The sequence below is a fragment of the Mastigoproctus giganteus genome, chromosome 4 (assembly GCF_048544385.1).
Source record: "Mastigoproctus giganteus isolate SK-2022 chromosome 4, ASM4854438v1, whole genome shotgun sequence".
Taxonomy (NCBI): domain Eukaryota; kingdom Metazoa; phylum Arthropoda; class Arachnida; order Uropygi; family Thelyphonidae; genus Mastigoproctus; species Mastigoproctus giganteus.
Genome location: NC_143578.1, coordinates 103,700,538 through 103,714,076, shown reverse-complemented (window position 1 = coordinate 103,714,076; position 13,539 = coordinate 103,700,538). Strand labels below are relative to the sequence as shown.

The 13,539-nt window shown below is 37.5% G+C and overlaps 1 protein-coding gene across 1 annotated transcript in view; it reads left to right on the top strand.

Annotated features, from left to right (window-relative positions):
- LOC150086960 (KICSTOR complex protein SZT2-like) overlaps positions 1-13,539 on the top strand; it is a 1,378,951-nt gene that overhangs the window by 1,021,929 nt on the left and 343,483 nt on the right. Inside the window, exon 48 of the mRNA XM_090372336.1 lies at positions 199-392. Within this exon, the coding sequence (XP_090228462.1) occupies positions 199-392 (194 nt within the window). The remainder of the gene's footprint in view (positions 1-198; positions 393-13,539) is intronic.

Genomic DNA, 13,539 nt, shown 5'->3' with positions numbered 1-13,539 from the left:
ATAAACAAACTAGCAACAATATTTTATGTGAATTTGTATGTGTTTTTTTTTTTCCAATTTAAAATGTTACATTCAGATTTTGAACTACCCCTCGTAAAGAGGAGCCCTATATATGAGGATAATTTAATTGTCTGCCATCTTCTTAAAAGCAAATTGAAATAGACAAGCGTAAACTTTTTGTGTGTCTGTTTTTTACAGGTGTTCCAACCATACTTCATCGTAAATTTATTCTCACCACTCGTCATTCTATTCCAATTGTTTTGAAAGAATTTCAAGCAATGGTGAATAACCTTACTCCAGATTTGTTTCCTAAGGCATTTTTGAAGGTAGAAAACTCACTGATTAGTCAGTCTGAATATGTGTGCTATAACACAACCTGGAAACCACATTTGGTAAGATGCTTATTTTATTTATTTATTATTTTTTAAAAGTTTATTTAAATATTTCTTATTACTGTACACATAACACACAAGATACTAGTGATGCCTGTTTAATGTCTCTTAAAATATTGTACTGGATGTTAAAATATAATAATGAAATTTATTAATATTGTGAAAAGAACAATTTCTGCTGAAGTCCACAACTATTGGCTTTTTTTTTCCCCCACACAGATATATTCATTTATCTGTAAACCAGATATACTTTGCATCATATGTATACAGTTTATCATACATAGCATAGCATAAACTAAGGGAATAAAATGTGCACTAATAAATCTCTGTTGATTATTGAGGCAAAATGCAAACATGCAAATTTCTGGATAACTTTCAAATTTTCATTTTTCAAACCTTTCCTCAATCACCTCTCAGTCCATTTGTTATGATTACTCACTGTGTGATTCCTACTTATTTAAAAGTTTTTTTTTTTATTCTTATTTCCAATATGATGTTCCCTGTCAGAGCTTTTCTAACCTAAAATTTTCTATTTCTAATCTCCTTTAATTTAAACGCGCTTCACAACATTCTCTATCTGTTATCTCTATCACTCTGTCTACTTGAAAAATCACTATGAGCTATTTGACTTTCTATAGTTCAACTTATATAGTGGCGAAGTAATTTTTCTCTGTGATTTTAATATCATAATTCGAGCTAGATTAAATATTCAGGTTATACTAATCCGGCAGTTGAATATGCTTAGGCTCTTGCCATTACTAATAACCTTACAAAACTACTTGTTCATTTCCTATAGAATACTAGACAGTCCTAACCACATATCTAGCACTGTTTAACTTTTCTTCTCTGACAGCCATTCATAGTAAACAATTAATTGTCCAGTTCGTACCTCAAATCACAACTTTATGATGGCCTTTTCACCATTGGAACTTCTCACCCATGTCAATTCTTAGCCTTGTGTCATTTGGCATTACAGTGATGTCAAATGGATCTGCTTCATTTCTGTTACTCTTTTCCTTTAATGAGTTATTGTTTTAAATGCCTGACCTTAATACTCGTTCTGATTGCATCATCACAAAAAATATTCTTGTATGAATGAAATACAGCATTTCATTTCTCATTCCAATCTAAACTCACTTTATCTAAACAAGTTTTCAATCAATTAGGCTAACACTGCTCATGCATAACTGGCTTGTGTCAAAATCTCCAGCTTTGTTTTCTCTCTACAGTGTCCTCTGTAACAATATAATGGTTACACCACTTGTCACTCATTTATAGAGGTCTGAGTTTGAGTCCCATTGATGTCAGGTGGAGAGAATAGGGTTTCCACCTTGAGTTATTCCTGGTTTTTCAGCCTCCATATTGTGAAAGTTTACTTCCAAGCACACATAAAAATATAATACAATGGTGGTGCAATGTGGTGGAAGTCACTAATTTGCCTAAAATCCAATAACAACTCCCTACAGTAAAGCTCACATTAGTTGTTAAGACGTTATTAATACATCCAAACTCAATTTCAGGAAAAACTCAACAGTAAGGTACTTGCCTTTTGTCCAAATTGTATGTTTTGTTTTTTGTTTTGTTATTTGGTTTTTAGGAGCAGTAGCAACTAAGGCCATATTGCTCTGGGGGTATGCGGTGGTCATTCCCTGACCTTTCCGCATCCTCCGTATTTGGTGGTCATGGGTTCGAACCCCGGTCTAATCAAGAAGCATGTGCTATGCACTGCTGCTCCTTCCCACCTGGCTACGGAGGCACCGTCCAAATTGTAAGTGCAATTTCTAGTGCCTTGCTAAAGTCATTAACTGCAACTGCTGCCCATCCACACTATCACCTCTCGTAAGGTCCATGATTATGAGTATACTGCAGTTACATCTACAGATAAAGTTGACTTATTAGCAGCTGACCGGGCTAGCCAGGTGGGTAAAGTGCCTGCCTGGCAACCCAAAGATTGTGGGTTCGAATCCCACCTCAGGCTTGAATCAGAGTAGAAAACGCAATAACTTTGAGAGGTGCATTATGGCCACAGAAGCCGATGCGGCAATAACTAACAAAAAAAAAAAAAAAAAAAGTTATTAGCATCTTTCCTTTCATCTAACTCCTGTACTGATAATTTTTACAAATCTCCTCTTAGTTCATAGATTCCCTCCCTCCCCCTCCACTTCAATGATTCCCTTCATTTTCCAACAGAAAGAAAAGAGAAGAATCCTTCACAATCTTGATCCCAAGTAGTCTCCAGGGTTAATTCCTGTTTTATTGTGTTGTCCTTTTGCGCTATTTTTTTCCACTGATTTTCTTTTTCTTCATGAAAATTTTCTCATTTCTAGCCAATTCCTTACAGGTGGGATAAATCCCCAAATCCCTGTCTTTTCCTTCCTAAGAATTTTACTAACCTCTAAAAAATAGTATCGTCCTCAACATTTACTTTGAGTTATTGCAGAGTTATTTTCAGAGAATAGAAAAAATTTTGATTTCCATCTTTCGAATACTTTCATCTTAACTACCATTGTGAATTCCAGCAGCATCATTCCAGTGGTCATATACTGGCTTGTGTTACTCAACTTTGGACAAATTCCATGGAACACTTCAGGAAAATTTAAGAATTTTTAAATTAGACAGATGACTCCATAGTTTTGTATGCAATGTAAAATTATTTATTGAGACACTTAAGTATAAAATCTTAACTCTGTTACCTCCTAATGGGTATATATAATGTACTAAAAAATATTGGATTCTTGTTGAATTTCAGATCCAATTTATCAAAAGAGGGGGAAAAAAAGAATAAGGCTTAAGAATGATGCTGCTCTGTTTATTTAATAACTTTCACTGCATGTGTGGATTTGCAGTGCATTTAGTTGTCTGTTTCTTAAAATAAAATAGGATTAAAATGTAAATATTCAATCCAAAATTATTTATTTGAAACAAAGTATCTAATTTCAGGCAACATGCTAAAATTCCTAAGAACTAAGAATAAGAGTGTAACATATTACTTAAGAATAAAAATTTAAATATTACTTACTTTAGTAGGTGACTGGCCTCCAAGTTGGCCGGGCGCCTCCGTAGCCAGGTGGGAAGGAGCAGCAGTGCGTAGCACACGCTTCTTGATTAGACCGGGGTTCGAGCCCGTCACCACCAAATACGAAGGACGTGGAAAGGTCAGGGAATGACCACCGCATATCCCGGAGCAATATGGCCTTAGTTGCTAATGCTCCTAAAAACCAAATAACAACAACAACATCCAAGTTGGCCCTGGGTGCCAAGCAAATTTGAGGTCAACCATTCCTATTGCGAATTAAACAGTGATTTTTCCAGTGATAAGTTCTTTTTAAGTTATATCGTTTACTATTAGCAGTTTATTTATAAACTAGTTCTACACTTGAAATATCTCAAGTGAGAAAAAAAGAGGGGAAATTTACCTTTCTTCTTTAATACATATATTTCTTTATTTACTAACCAACTAACTTTTCTAACCGCTTGGCCTCCTTGTGGCACTGCTCCTGCCTCCCCGTGGCAGGGCAGGAAACCTGGGAGAGAAAGTTAACCCCCAGGGCAAAAAGGAGCTAACCATGGATTACAATGATTATCCTGCACTTGAGCAGCCTAGGCACTCATCTAGTACTGTCAGCGATGCTGATCATGAATCTAACTATGACGCAAAAATCAAAAAGAATGCATAAGAACCCAGAAGAACAGGAATGCCCATCATTCCTTATCTTACATTCTCATTTTGATAAATCTACTAGCATTTTATTACCATTTCTCATACGGAAATGCTTAGAAAATATGGCAGGCTCTCCCAAAATGATGAGACGACTGAGATCTGCAGACCTATTTGTTGAAACAGTGAGTCATAAACATTCTGAGACTCTGCTGAATCTAAAAACATTTGGAAGACTACCCGTATAAGTCACCCCCCCCTCCCCACATGCAACATTAAATACCTCCAAAGGAGTAATTGCAGAGTAGATTTGATCAACGTAACAGAAGCTGAACTGGTCCAGGAACTGAAACAACCAAAAGTGATTCAACATCACAATTAGGAAAGATGGAGATCTTATTCCCACCTGTAACATCATTCTGATATTCAGATCACCTATCTTACCATCTAGTGTCAAAGCTGGCTGTCTCAACTGCCGAGTATGACCTTATCTGGTGAGTATGGGCTTGGCACACCCAGGGTCCTGACCTGGATATCATCATTCTTCTCTTCCTTGGTGATTCCCTTTTATCTCTCTCTCTCTCTCGGGGTAGTTCAGAAATTTTTTTTTTTGGCTGGTGCAGCATAAGCCTCAGGCTTCCTTGCACTATATGGCTAATAATAATATTCTGAATCCTATAAGGTGCTACAAGTGACAAAAATTTGGTCATTCGCAAATGTCCAGTCTGTCCAAACTGTGGTTCCAAAGAACATTTGCAAACAGACTGTGATGTTAAAGCACTGCACTGTCCTAATCGCAAAGGTGCACATTCGGCCTACTCAAAATCAAGTGAACTCTGGAAAACAAGAAAAAAATCCAGAAGTACAGAGTAGAATGAAAAGTTTCATGCCAAGAGGCTAAAAAGCATATTATGCTCAATGCACCCAAAAATACATATGCAGCAGCATTGCAAAAATATCAATCAATGGCAACACAAACTGGAGTATTATTTCCCCCAACCATATCAATTGCAGATTGGGCCCGATCTATACTGTCATCGTCGATGGAACCTTCTCCTAAGGAGCAAAGGGAAGTAGACAGAGCCAACAATACCCTGGTCACAGTTCCACCAGCCACACCACACCACATAGATCATCAGATATTACAAAATTCAAAACAGACTCAGCTCCCAATAGGAAGACAAACAATATCACTTTAGTAAACATGGATACCAATAATAATGCCGACCCAAAAATGAACCTATCCTAGACCTTCACGCAGAAGATGACATGGATACTGGATGCCCAAACTGTGACAAAGTGAAGCTCGATCGCCATAAACAGCCTGGGAATAAAAAATAGTCAGAGTCAGAATCATCTTCATGCAACAAAATCAAATAATGCATCATATCATACAGTGGAACTGTAAAAGAATTCGCAGTAACATTGATGATATCTACGAGCTAATCAATCGTTATCATCCTGCAGGCATCTGCTTACAAGAGACAAATTTAACACCACATCTATCTCTCTCTCTCTCTCTCTCTCTCAGTGCCTCCTTAGCCAGGTGGGAAGGAGCAGCAGTGCATAGCACACGCTTCTTGATTAGACCGGGGTTCGAGCCCATCACCACCAAATACAGAGGATGCAGAAAGGTTATGGAATGACCACCGCATATCCCGGAGCAATATGGCCTTAGTTGCCAGTGCTCCTAAAAACCAAATAACAAACAAACAAACATCTCTCTCTCTCTCAGTTAAAGATTATATGCTTTTTGGAAAGACAGAACTGTAACAAATACTACTCATGGAGGGGTAGCTGTACTCCTATATTGAAGAGTGCCATACACACAAATTTACTTACAAACTTCCATTGAAGCTGTGTGACGTGTAATGATTGTAATGATTGCTATTACTGTGATACTCTGTCTACCTACCATCCAGTCAACCCTGTACCATTCATGAACTTGAAGATCTTCAGTTGCCAACCCTTATCTGTTTATTGGGCAACTTCAATGGACGAGGACAACTCATTGAACTGCTCGCTGACAGACAAAACCTAACTATGATAAATACTAGCTCACCAACTAACATCCATCTCTCTACCGGTACAACCTCTGTTCTCCGTCCCTTTTCCCTAGTATTGAGCACACGGCCCTTCACAATTCAAACAGCACATTCCATAATTTCAGAAAACTTCATAAAATGAAGATTTTCCAAAGCAGATTGTCGATTGGATAAATGTCTCCAATCGACATAGTTAGCGATCACATTACAAGACAGATACTAGTTGCTGCATCTACTGCAATTCCACAATCACAATCGACCATCCATAGAACCATAAATTATTGGTGGAATGAAAAGTGTAAGTGTGCAAAAAAAAAAAGAAAAAAAAACTGAGCATGGAATTTGTCTCGCAAACATACTATCACATTCAATATTATAAACGACAAGAGACTTAGCCATGGCCCATCACATTAGTTAGAAAACTAAAAGAGACTCCTGGATTCAGTTTGCAAGCTCGATTAATAAAAATACTGACACAAGAATAATTTGGACAAAAATAAAACATCTAAATGCCAAATTTCCCCCATTATCCTCCCCACTTCTCAACTGGAATGGGCATGCGCTTTCTACTCCCACAGAGATAGTGAATACCCTAGGGACTGTATTTTCACAATTGTCTGCCTTGACATCATATGATCCATCATTACAGATGATCAAAGTATTAGCCAAAAACCCCAATTGAACTTCAGATCTAGATGCTCTTTACCTTACAATCAACCGCTTACAGTGCTTGAACTTCAAGAAGCCATATCTACCTCAAAAAACAGTGCTGCAGGCCCCGACAGAATATATTATATAATGCTCCAACACTTAGATAAAAAATCGGTCTCTTCGCTGCTGAACTTTTTTAATCGCATCTTCCTTGAACATTGTTTCCCCAGTTCCTAGCATCACTGCTATATAATAGCAATTCCCAAACGAGGGAGAGATCAGCTTGTTGTCGGTGACTCAATTGTCAGGGAACTAGGGAACATATTGTGCAAAAAGGATAGGTGTCTGCCAGGGGCAAAGGTTGATTACGTAGAGCAAATATCATCTTTTAAGGGCTCAAAAGTGATATTGTTGTACATACATACTGGCACTATTGATATTAAGAGTAGGAGACCAGTGGAATTACTTAACAAGTACAAGTCAATGTTGAAAAAAAGCTGTTAGTTAGGGTTGAATTGAAAGCGTCTTCAATTCTACCCAAACACGATAGGAGGGAGTATATGATGAGAGCCTTGTCAATCAATTCGGCCTTGGAGAGATTGTGCAAGGCTCAAGGAGTAGAATTTTTCTCAACCTGGTCTGTGCTGGTTAACAGGAGAGACTGCTTCTACAGGGATGGGATACACTTAAATAGAATGGGTGCAAGAATATTTGCTGATGGTATTATCAGGGCAGTGTTAGGTGGGTCGGAAAACTGCTAGGTTTGGGGGGGGATACACAGACTAATAGATTAACAGTAGCACCTGGCAGAGGGTGAAAGTGATTCTTGCACTGCTTCTATTGGGATGAGAAGCAGCCTGGAAAACAAACTGTAGGGGATTTCAGAGACTGCTGGGAGTCATTGCGGAACAAGTAAATACATGGGCTGTGTTTGGGTAGCTAAAAATAGGAACAGGTGCATGTATACTTGCATGTACACCAATGCTAGGAGTTTTGTAAATAAATGTGATGAATTTGAGGTGGATCATACTTGTTTGAAATGAAACCATAATTATCGTAACTTTCATCATAATAACAGTATTTAGGTTTAGTCTCAGTTTTCAAAGTTTTGCAGTATTATGTTTAGTTTTAGTAGATTTTCTATCAACATTCTCAACACCACTCGGTCCAGATGAAGAAGTAACAAGTGTAACTTCATTAGATATTTTCAATTCATTATTTTCACTACAAAGACTGCCTTTCTCACCTTCACATTTTCACTTTAAAATAAACTTATCCATAATGGGGTATTAAAATAATCACATGGAAGAATTAACAGGAAAAATCACCACACAACTGTAACCGTGTGCACACGGGTCCCTGCGACCTTACAGAGAAGAACTAAAACAAAATGGATGGTGAATGGCTAGTAATACAACAACTATCAGACACAGTTTGAGTGATTTTGTAAATACTCTGTAGTACTGGCAAAATCTGATTATACTCACATTCTGTTTTTGGATTAATTAAATTTGTTTAAAAAATTTAACTGAGAACAAAATTGGATTATGTGTATTAATTAATCCGCCAAATTATGGGGCAGTAATTTTTTAACCACTAAATTAACAATAATTAACGAGGAAATTTAATTATAAAGCGTCAATATATACTTAAAAATATCATCATTTCGCATTTCTTAATAGCAATAAATAAATATAGAGATAAATTAGTTTTTTTATTAGATAATCTAATCATGTATTTCATTAATTATTATCTCCATAAAGTCTTAAAAAATCATTTTTTATACATTTTTCTAAAATATGTATCATCTCAATTAGAATGGCAAAATTTTTAATCAAATTTAATTAATCCAAAAATGGAATGTGCGTATAATCGGATTTTGCCGTACTTGACACTTCAACACAACACTTTGGAAGAATCATCACTTGAATTGCAATAGTGTACGTACAGCAATACAACAATAAATCATCAATTTATTGGATAAATTGATGATTTATCCAATAAAAAATTGGATAAATCATCACTTAGCTTAATAATGGCAATAGTGTAATTACTACAGAATATGGTTAAGTAAAAAATATGTTTCAGTTGTTCCAAAATATTTTTGTTTCTTGTTAATGACCCTTTTCCCCCTAGTTGAATAACACTGATCTAGAGAAGACTTCAGTTATAGCTCGGACACAGCATGTGTTTGTTAAGGGGAAGTCATGTCTGACCAATTTGATTGGATACTATGATGTGGTCACAAAGGAACTGGATGCAAAGAATAATTTTGATATCATATATTTGGATCTTAGAAAGGCTTTTGATACTGTTTCACATGGAAGACTGCTCCACAATTGGAGCAGTGTGGCATTGGAGGCAAATTGCTGCTGTGGATAAAGGGATGGTTGAGTGGGAGAAGACAGAGAGAGGTAATCAATGGGCACTGCTCTTCGTGGACTAATGTTATTAGTGGACTCCCCCAATGGGTCCATTGTTTTCTGTATTTATTAATGGTATCGATGATGGTATATTGGGCTTAATGTCCAAGTTTGAGGACAATACTAAGGTCAGCAGGGTTCTTAATGATACAAATACAGTACACTGCTGCAACAGGATCTAGAAAAGTTGAGCAGATGGGTTGAGAGGTGCCATCACTACTAGAAAAATTCCTATATATCATTGACTAGACACTGCGAGCTATTCTTCCAGATCATCTGCACTGCACAGAAAACTTCATATCTGCCTGCACAATTACCCCCAGGTTCTTTTCATTGTCTACCGCTGTCAGTGTAGTACTGCATATGGGAAGCAGTAACCCAGAGTAACGTATTAACTCTGTGGTACTACACTGACAGTAGTAGAGAATTAAAAGCACCTGGGAGTATTTGTGCAGGCAGATATGAAGTTTTTTGAGCAGTGCAGATGGTCTGCAAGAGTAGCTCATGGTGTCTTGTCAATGATATACAGGAATTTTTTTAGTATGATAAGGAGGTGATTATGTATAAGGCAAAATGTCAGGCCACACCTTGAGTACTGTGTGCAGGTCTGGAGGCCTCATTTTAAGAAGGATGTAAAGCTGCTGAAACGAGTACAGACAAGGGCAACAAAATTAGTGAATGGAATAAAGGGTTGCTCTTATGAAGAAAGGCTTAAGTTTTGCAAATTACAGTGTCTGGAGACTAAGCACCTGTGAGGTGATCTGATTGAGGTGTATAAAGCCTTGAATGGCTTGAGCATGTTCAGTGCTGATGGGATTCTTCCTCTTGCTCAGAATAACTGCACTCGAAGGCATAAATTCAAATTGAGGAAAGACAGTTGTAGGATAGATATGCAAATGTTTGCCATTAGCCAGCTGTGGTTGATTGCTGGAGCAAACTTCCATCTGTCATTGTAGAAGTTGATAGCTTAAATAGATTTAAGGCAGAACTAGACAAACATTTGGAGCCAGTGGGTGGGTGAAATGAAAAAGGTTTTTTTTTTTTTTTTTTTTTTTTTGGCTGATGCTATATAAGCTTGCTTTCTTGCATCATGTGTGTATGGTAATGCTAATGCCGTTCCTCAAAACTATAGACCCATTTCTGTCACCAGTTGCTTAAGCAAAACCCTGCTTAATTCATTCTCGACTCATATGGTATCTTGACTCCTAAAACCTAATCTCTGATAATCAATTTGGTTTCAGAAAAAATCAATCAACCCTGGATCTCATGGTCAAAGTAAAAACAAACATCAGGAATGCCTTCATCCAAAATGAGTGCCCCAGGTTCCAAGAGTATTTTGAGGCCAAGCAATATTCTTTTGATTTATAGAGTGCTCTTGTTAAGTTATTGAAATTATTTCCTTTTAAAGTTCCTATTTTTCTATCAACAGTCTTTCTTTAAAACTAGTTCTATACTTGAAAGCCAAAGTTAGAACACAGAAAGGAAACACATCTTTATTTTTTCATATATTTCTAGTTCTACTAATCAACTAACACTTCAACCGCTTGCCCTCCAAGCATCACTGTTTCTGGCTCCTCGTGGCAGGGCCGGTAACCTGGGGGAAAAGTTATCCTCCAGTGCTAAAAGAAGTATCCATGGATATAAACTACTATCCACCTCTAGAGCCTTCAAACTCAAGGCCAGACAAACCCAGTGATGATGACTTGAACCAACCGAAAACGCTCCGAAGTGCAGTGGAATGAGATGCCAAACTTTCTGGTGATACTCTCTCTCTCTCTCTCTCTCTGTCCAACCAGCCTGTCAGCAAATTATCTCCATTCGTGATCCAAAGATATTTGGAATCCATTGCTGGAACACCAAAAATGGTTAAACGACTGCAATCCGGAGACCTACTTATTGAAACAGCCAACTCCAAACATTCTGAGTGGCTGCTCAAAACAACATTCGGTGGGCTGCCAGTATCTATTACTCCACACAACACCTTAAATTCCTCGAAAGGAGCCATAACAGAATGGGATCTACTTACAATATCTGAAGAGGAATTAGTTCAACAACTGAGTAATCAAAGAATAATCAGCACCAAATGCATAATGACTAAAAAAGATGGAAATCTCGTCCCAACTAGATCAATCATTTTAACTCTCAGTACCCCAGATTTGCATTCCTGAGTAAAAGTTGGCTATTTAAACTAACGAATTTGGCCTTGTATCCTTAATCCCATTCATTGTTTTAAATGAATAGGACCATACACAAGCAGACTGTTCAGCCTCAAGTCCCATTTTTCCAGACTGCAAAGAAAGTCACCCAGCCTTTTCCAAATCTTATGAAATGTGGAAAACAGAGAAGAAAATCCAAAAATATAAAATAGAGCACCAAGTCACATTCCCTGAGGCACGCAGACATTTATCTTGACCATGTCCAGTCATTCGTATGCATCTCACAATCAAAGAAGCTTTCATTCAACAGCAGCTCAAACAGTTGTATCAATACCTCCCAGCACATCTTTAGCTAACTAGGTTAAAAATACATTATCAAACTCTGGAAAAGACATACATCAAACTAAAACCAGTGAATCGACCAGTACTCCAATTCAGTATCTCAACTGATATCGGACAGTCCCGCATGACAAAGAAAAATTAAAAACTACTAAAGACAACAAGAAACCTGAATCATCCACCAATAGTATGGAAATAGATGTACACTCAGATCATGAGGAACCCATACTAGAACTTCACACAAATGACACTATGAATACCGGACGCCCCACTTTCCCACAAAAAGACCGAAAAAAATGCTCCTCAAACAAAAAACTGTCAGATGGATCATCCTCAACTAAACCTAAATGATCCACAGCATCTTACAATGGAATTGCAGAGGCTTTCGTTGCAACACTGACGATATTCAGTACCTAATTAACCAATATTCTCCAGTTGCCCTTTGTTTATGGGAAACTTACCTAACCTCACAAATTTCTCCTTCGATAAAGAACTATTGCCTTTATTGAAGAGATTGAAATACAGCTAATGCTGACCATGGTGGTGTAGCAGTCCTAGTAAACTTGAAGATCCCAACTAAAAATACCCCACTTCAAACTGAAATAGAAGCTGTTGCTGTCTGTATAACTCTCCATAGTGCAGTAACACTTGTCTCAATCTACCTACCGCCAACCGTACTTACTCTTTAAAAGATCTTGAAGACCTCTTTATACAGATACTTCCACCTCTCTGTATATTAGGGGACTTTAACAGGCACCACCCCTTATGGGGCTCTCCTAAATTATATAGACTGGGTAGCCTAATTGAAAGCTTTTTAGAGGCGCTAAATCTCACTATACTCAATACTGGTACACCAACACACATACAGCTCCCAACAGGACACACCTCAGCAGTAGATCTCTCAATTTGTTCACCAGTAGTGGTCCCCATAGAATGGTATGTAATAAGTGATCCCATGGGCAGTGACCACTTCCAAATAGTATGCAACTTTTTGATAGTACAGACTCTATCAACTCAACCCTGCAGAAATTGGAAATTTGCCAAACAGACTGGGCAAAATTTCAGTCATGAATCACCCTTGATAAGGAAAAAATTCATTCCCAGCATATTGATAATGTGACAGATTACATCATATCATATCTTCTAAATGTGGCTAAAGACACAATACCACTATCAAATCCACCGGGCCGAAAGCATTATAATTAGTGGTGGAATGAGAAATGCACCAAAGCAAAGAGTGCAAAAAATAAAGCCTGGAATTTGTTTCGGCAGTGTCCGAGCACAGTCAATCGCATTATAAGAAATTAAGAGCAAAAGCACGCTTCATACAAAAACAAGCCCAGAAAGAATCCTGGACCTATTTTGCATCCAGTTTTCAGAGAACACTGATCCCAAAATAATATGGAAAAAAAATTAGACAGCTCTCTGTAAGTTTCCTACCATACCTTCTCCAATCCTCTCCTGGAATGGGCAATATCTATCTAATCCCATAGATATAGCTAATGCTTTGAGCAATACTTTCACAGAAATCTCAACAAAAACTTGGCATCATCAGCTTACACTACCTCATTCCAACGATTTAAAAACACTAAAGAAAAGCATGCTATTAATTTTCAAACTGCCCGCCTTCTCCCCTATAACAAACCTCTGCAATATTCTGAACTGTTACATGTCATTAGAACAGCCCGCAACAGTGCTGCCTGGCCAGATAGGATTTATTATGTCATGCTACATCTTGATAACAAAGCTTTGTGCCTCCTCCTGGTCTTTTACAATTGTATATTTTTGGAAAATGTTTTTCCAGCTTCTTGGCATCACTCTACAGTTTTGGCATTCCTGAAGCCTGGAAAAGATCCATCCAACCCCTATAGCTAT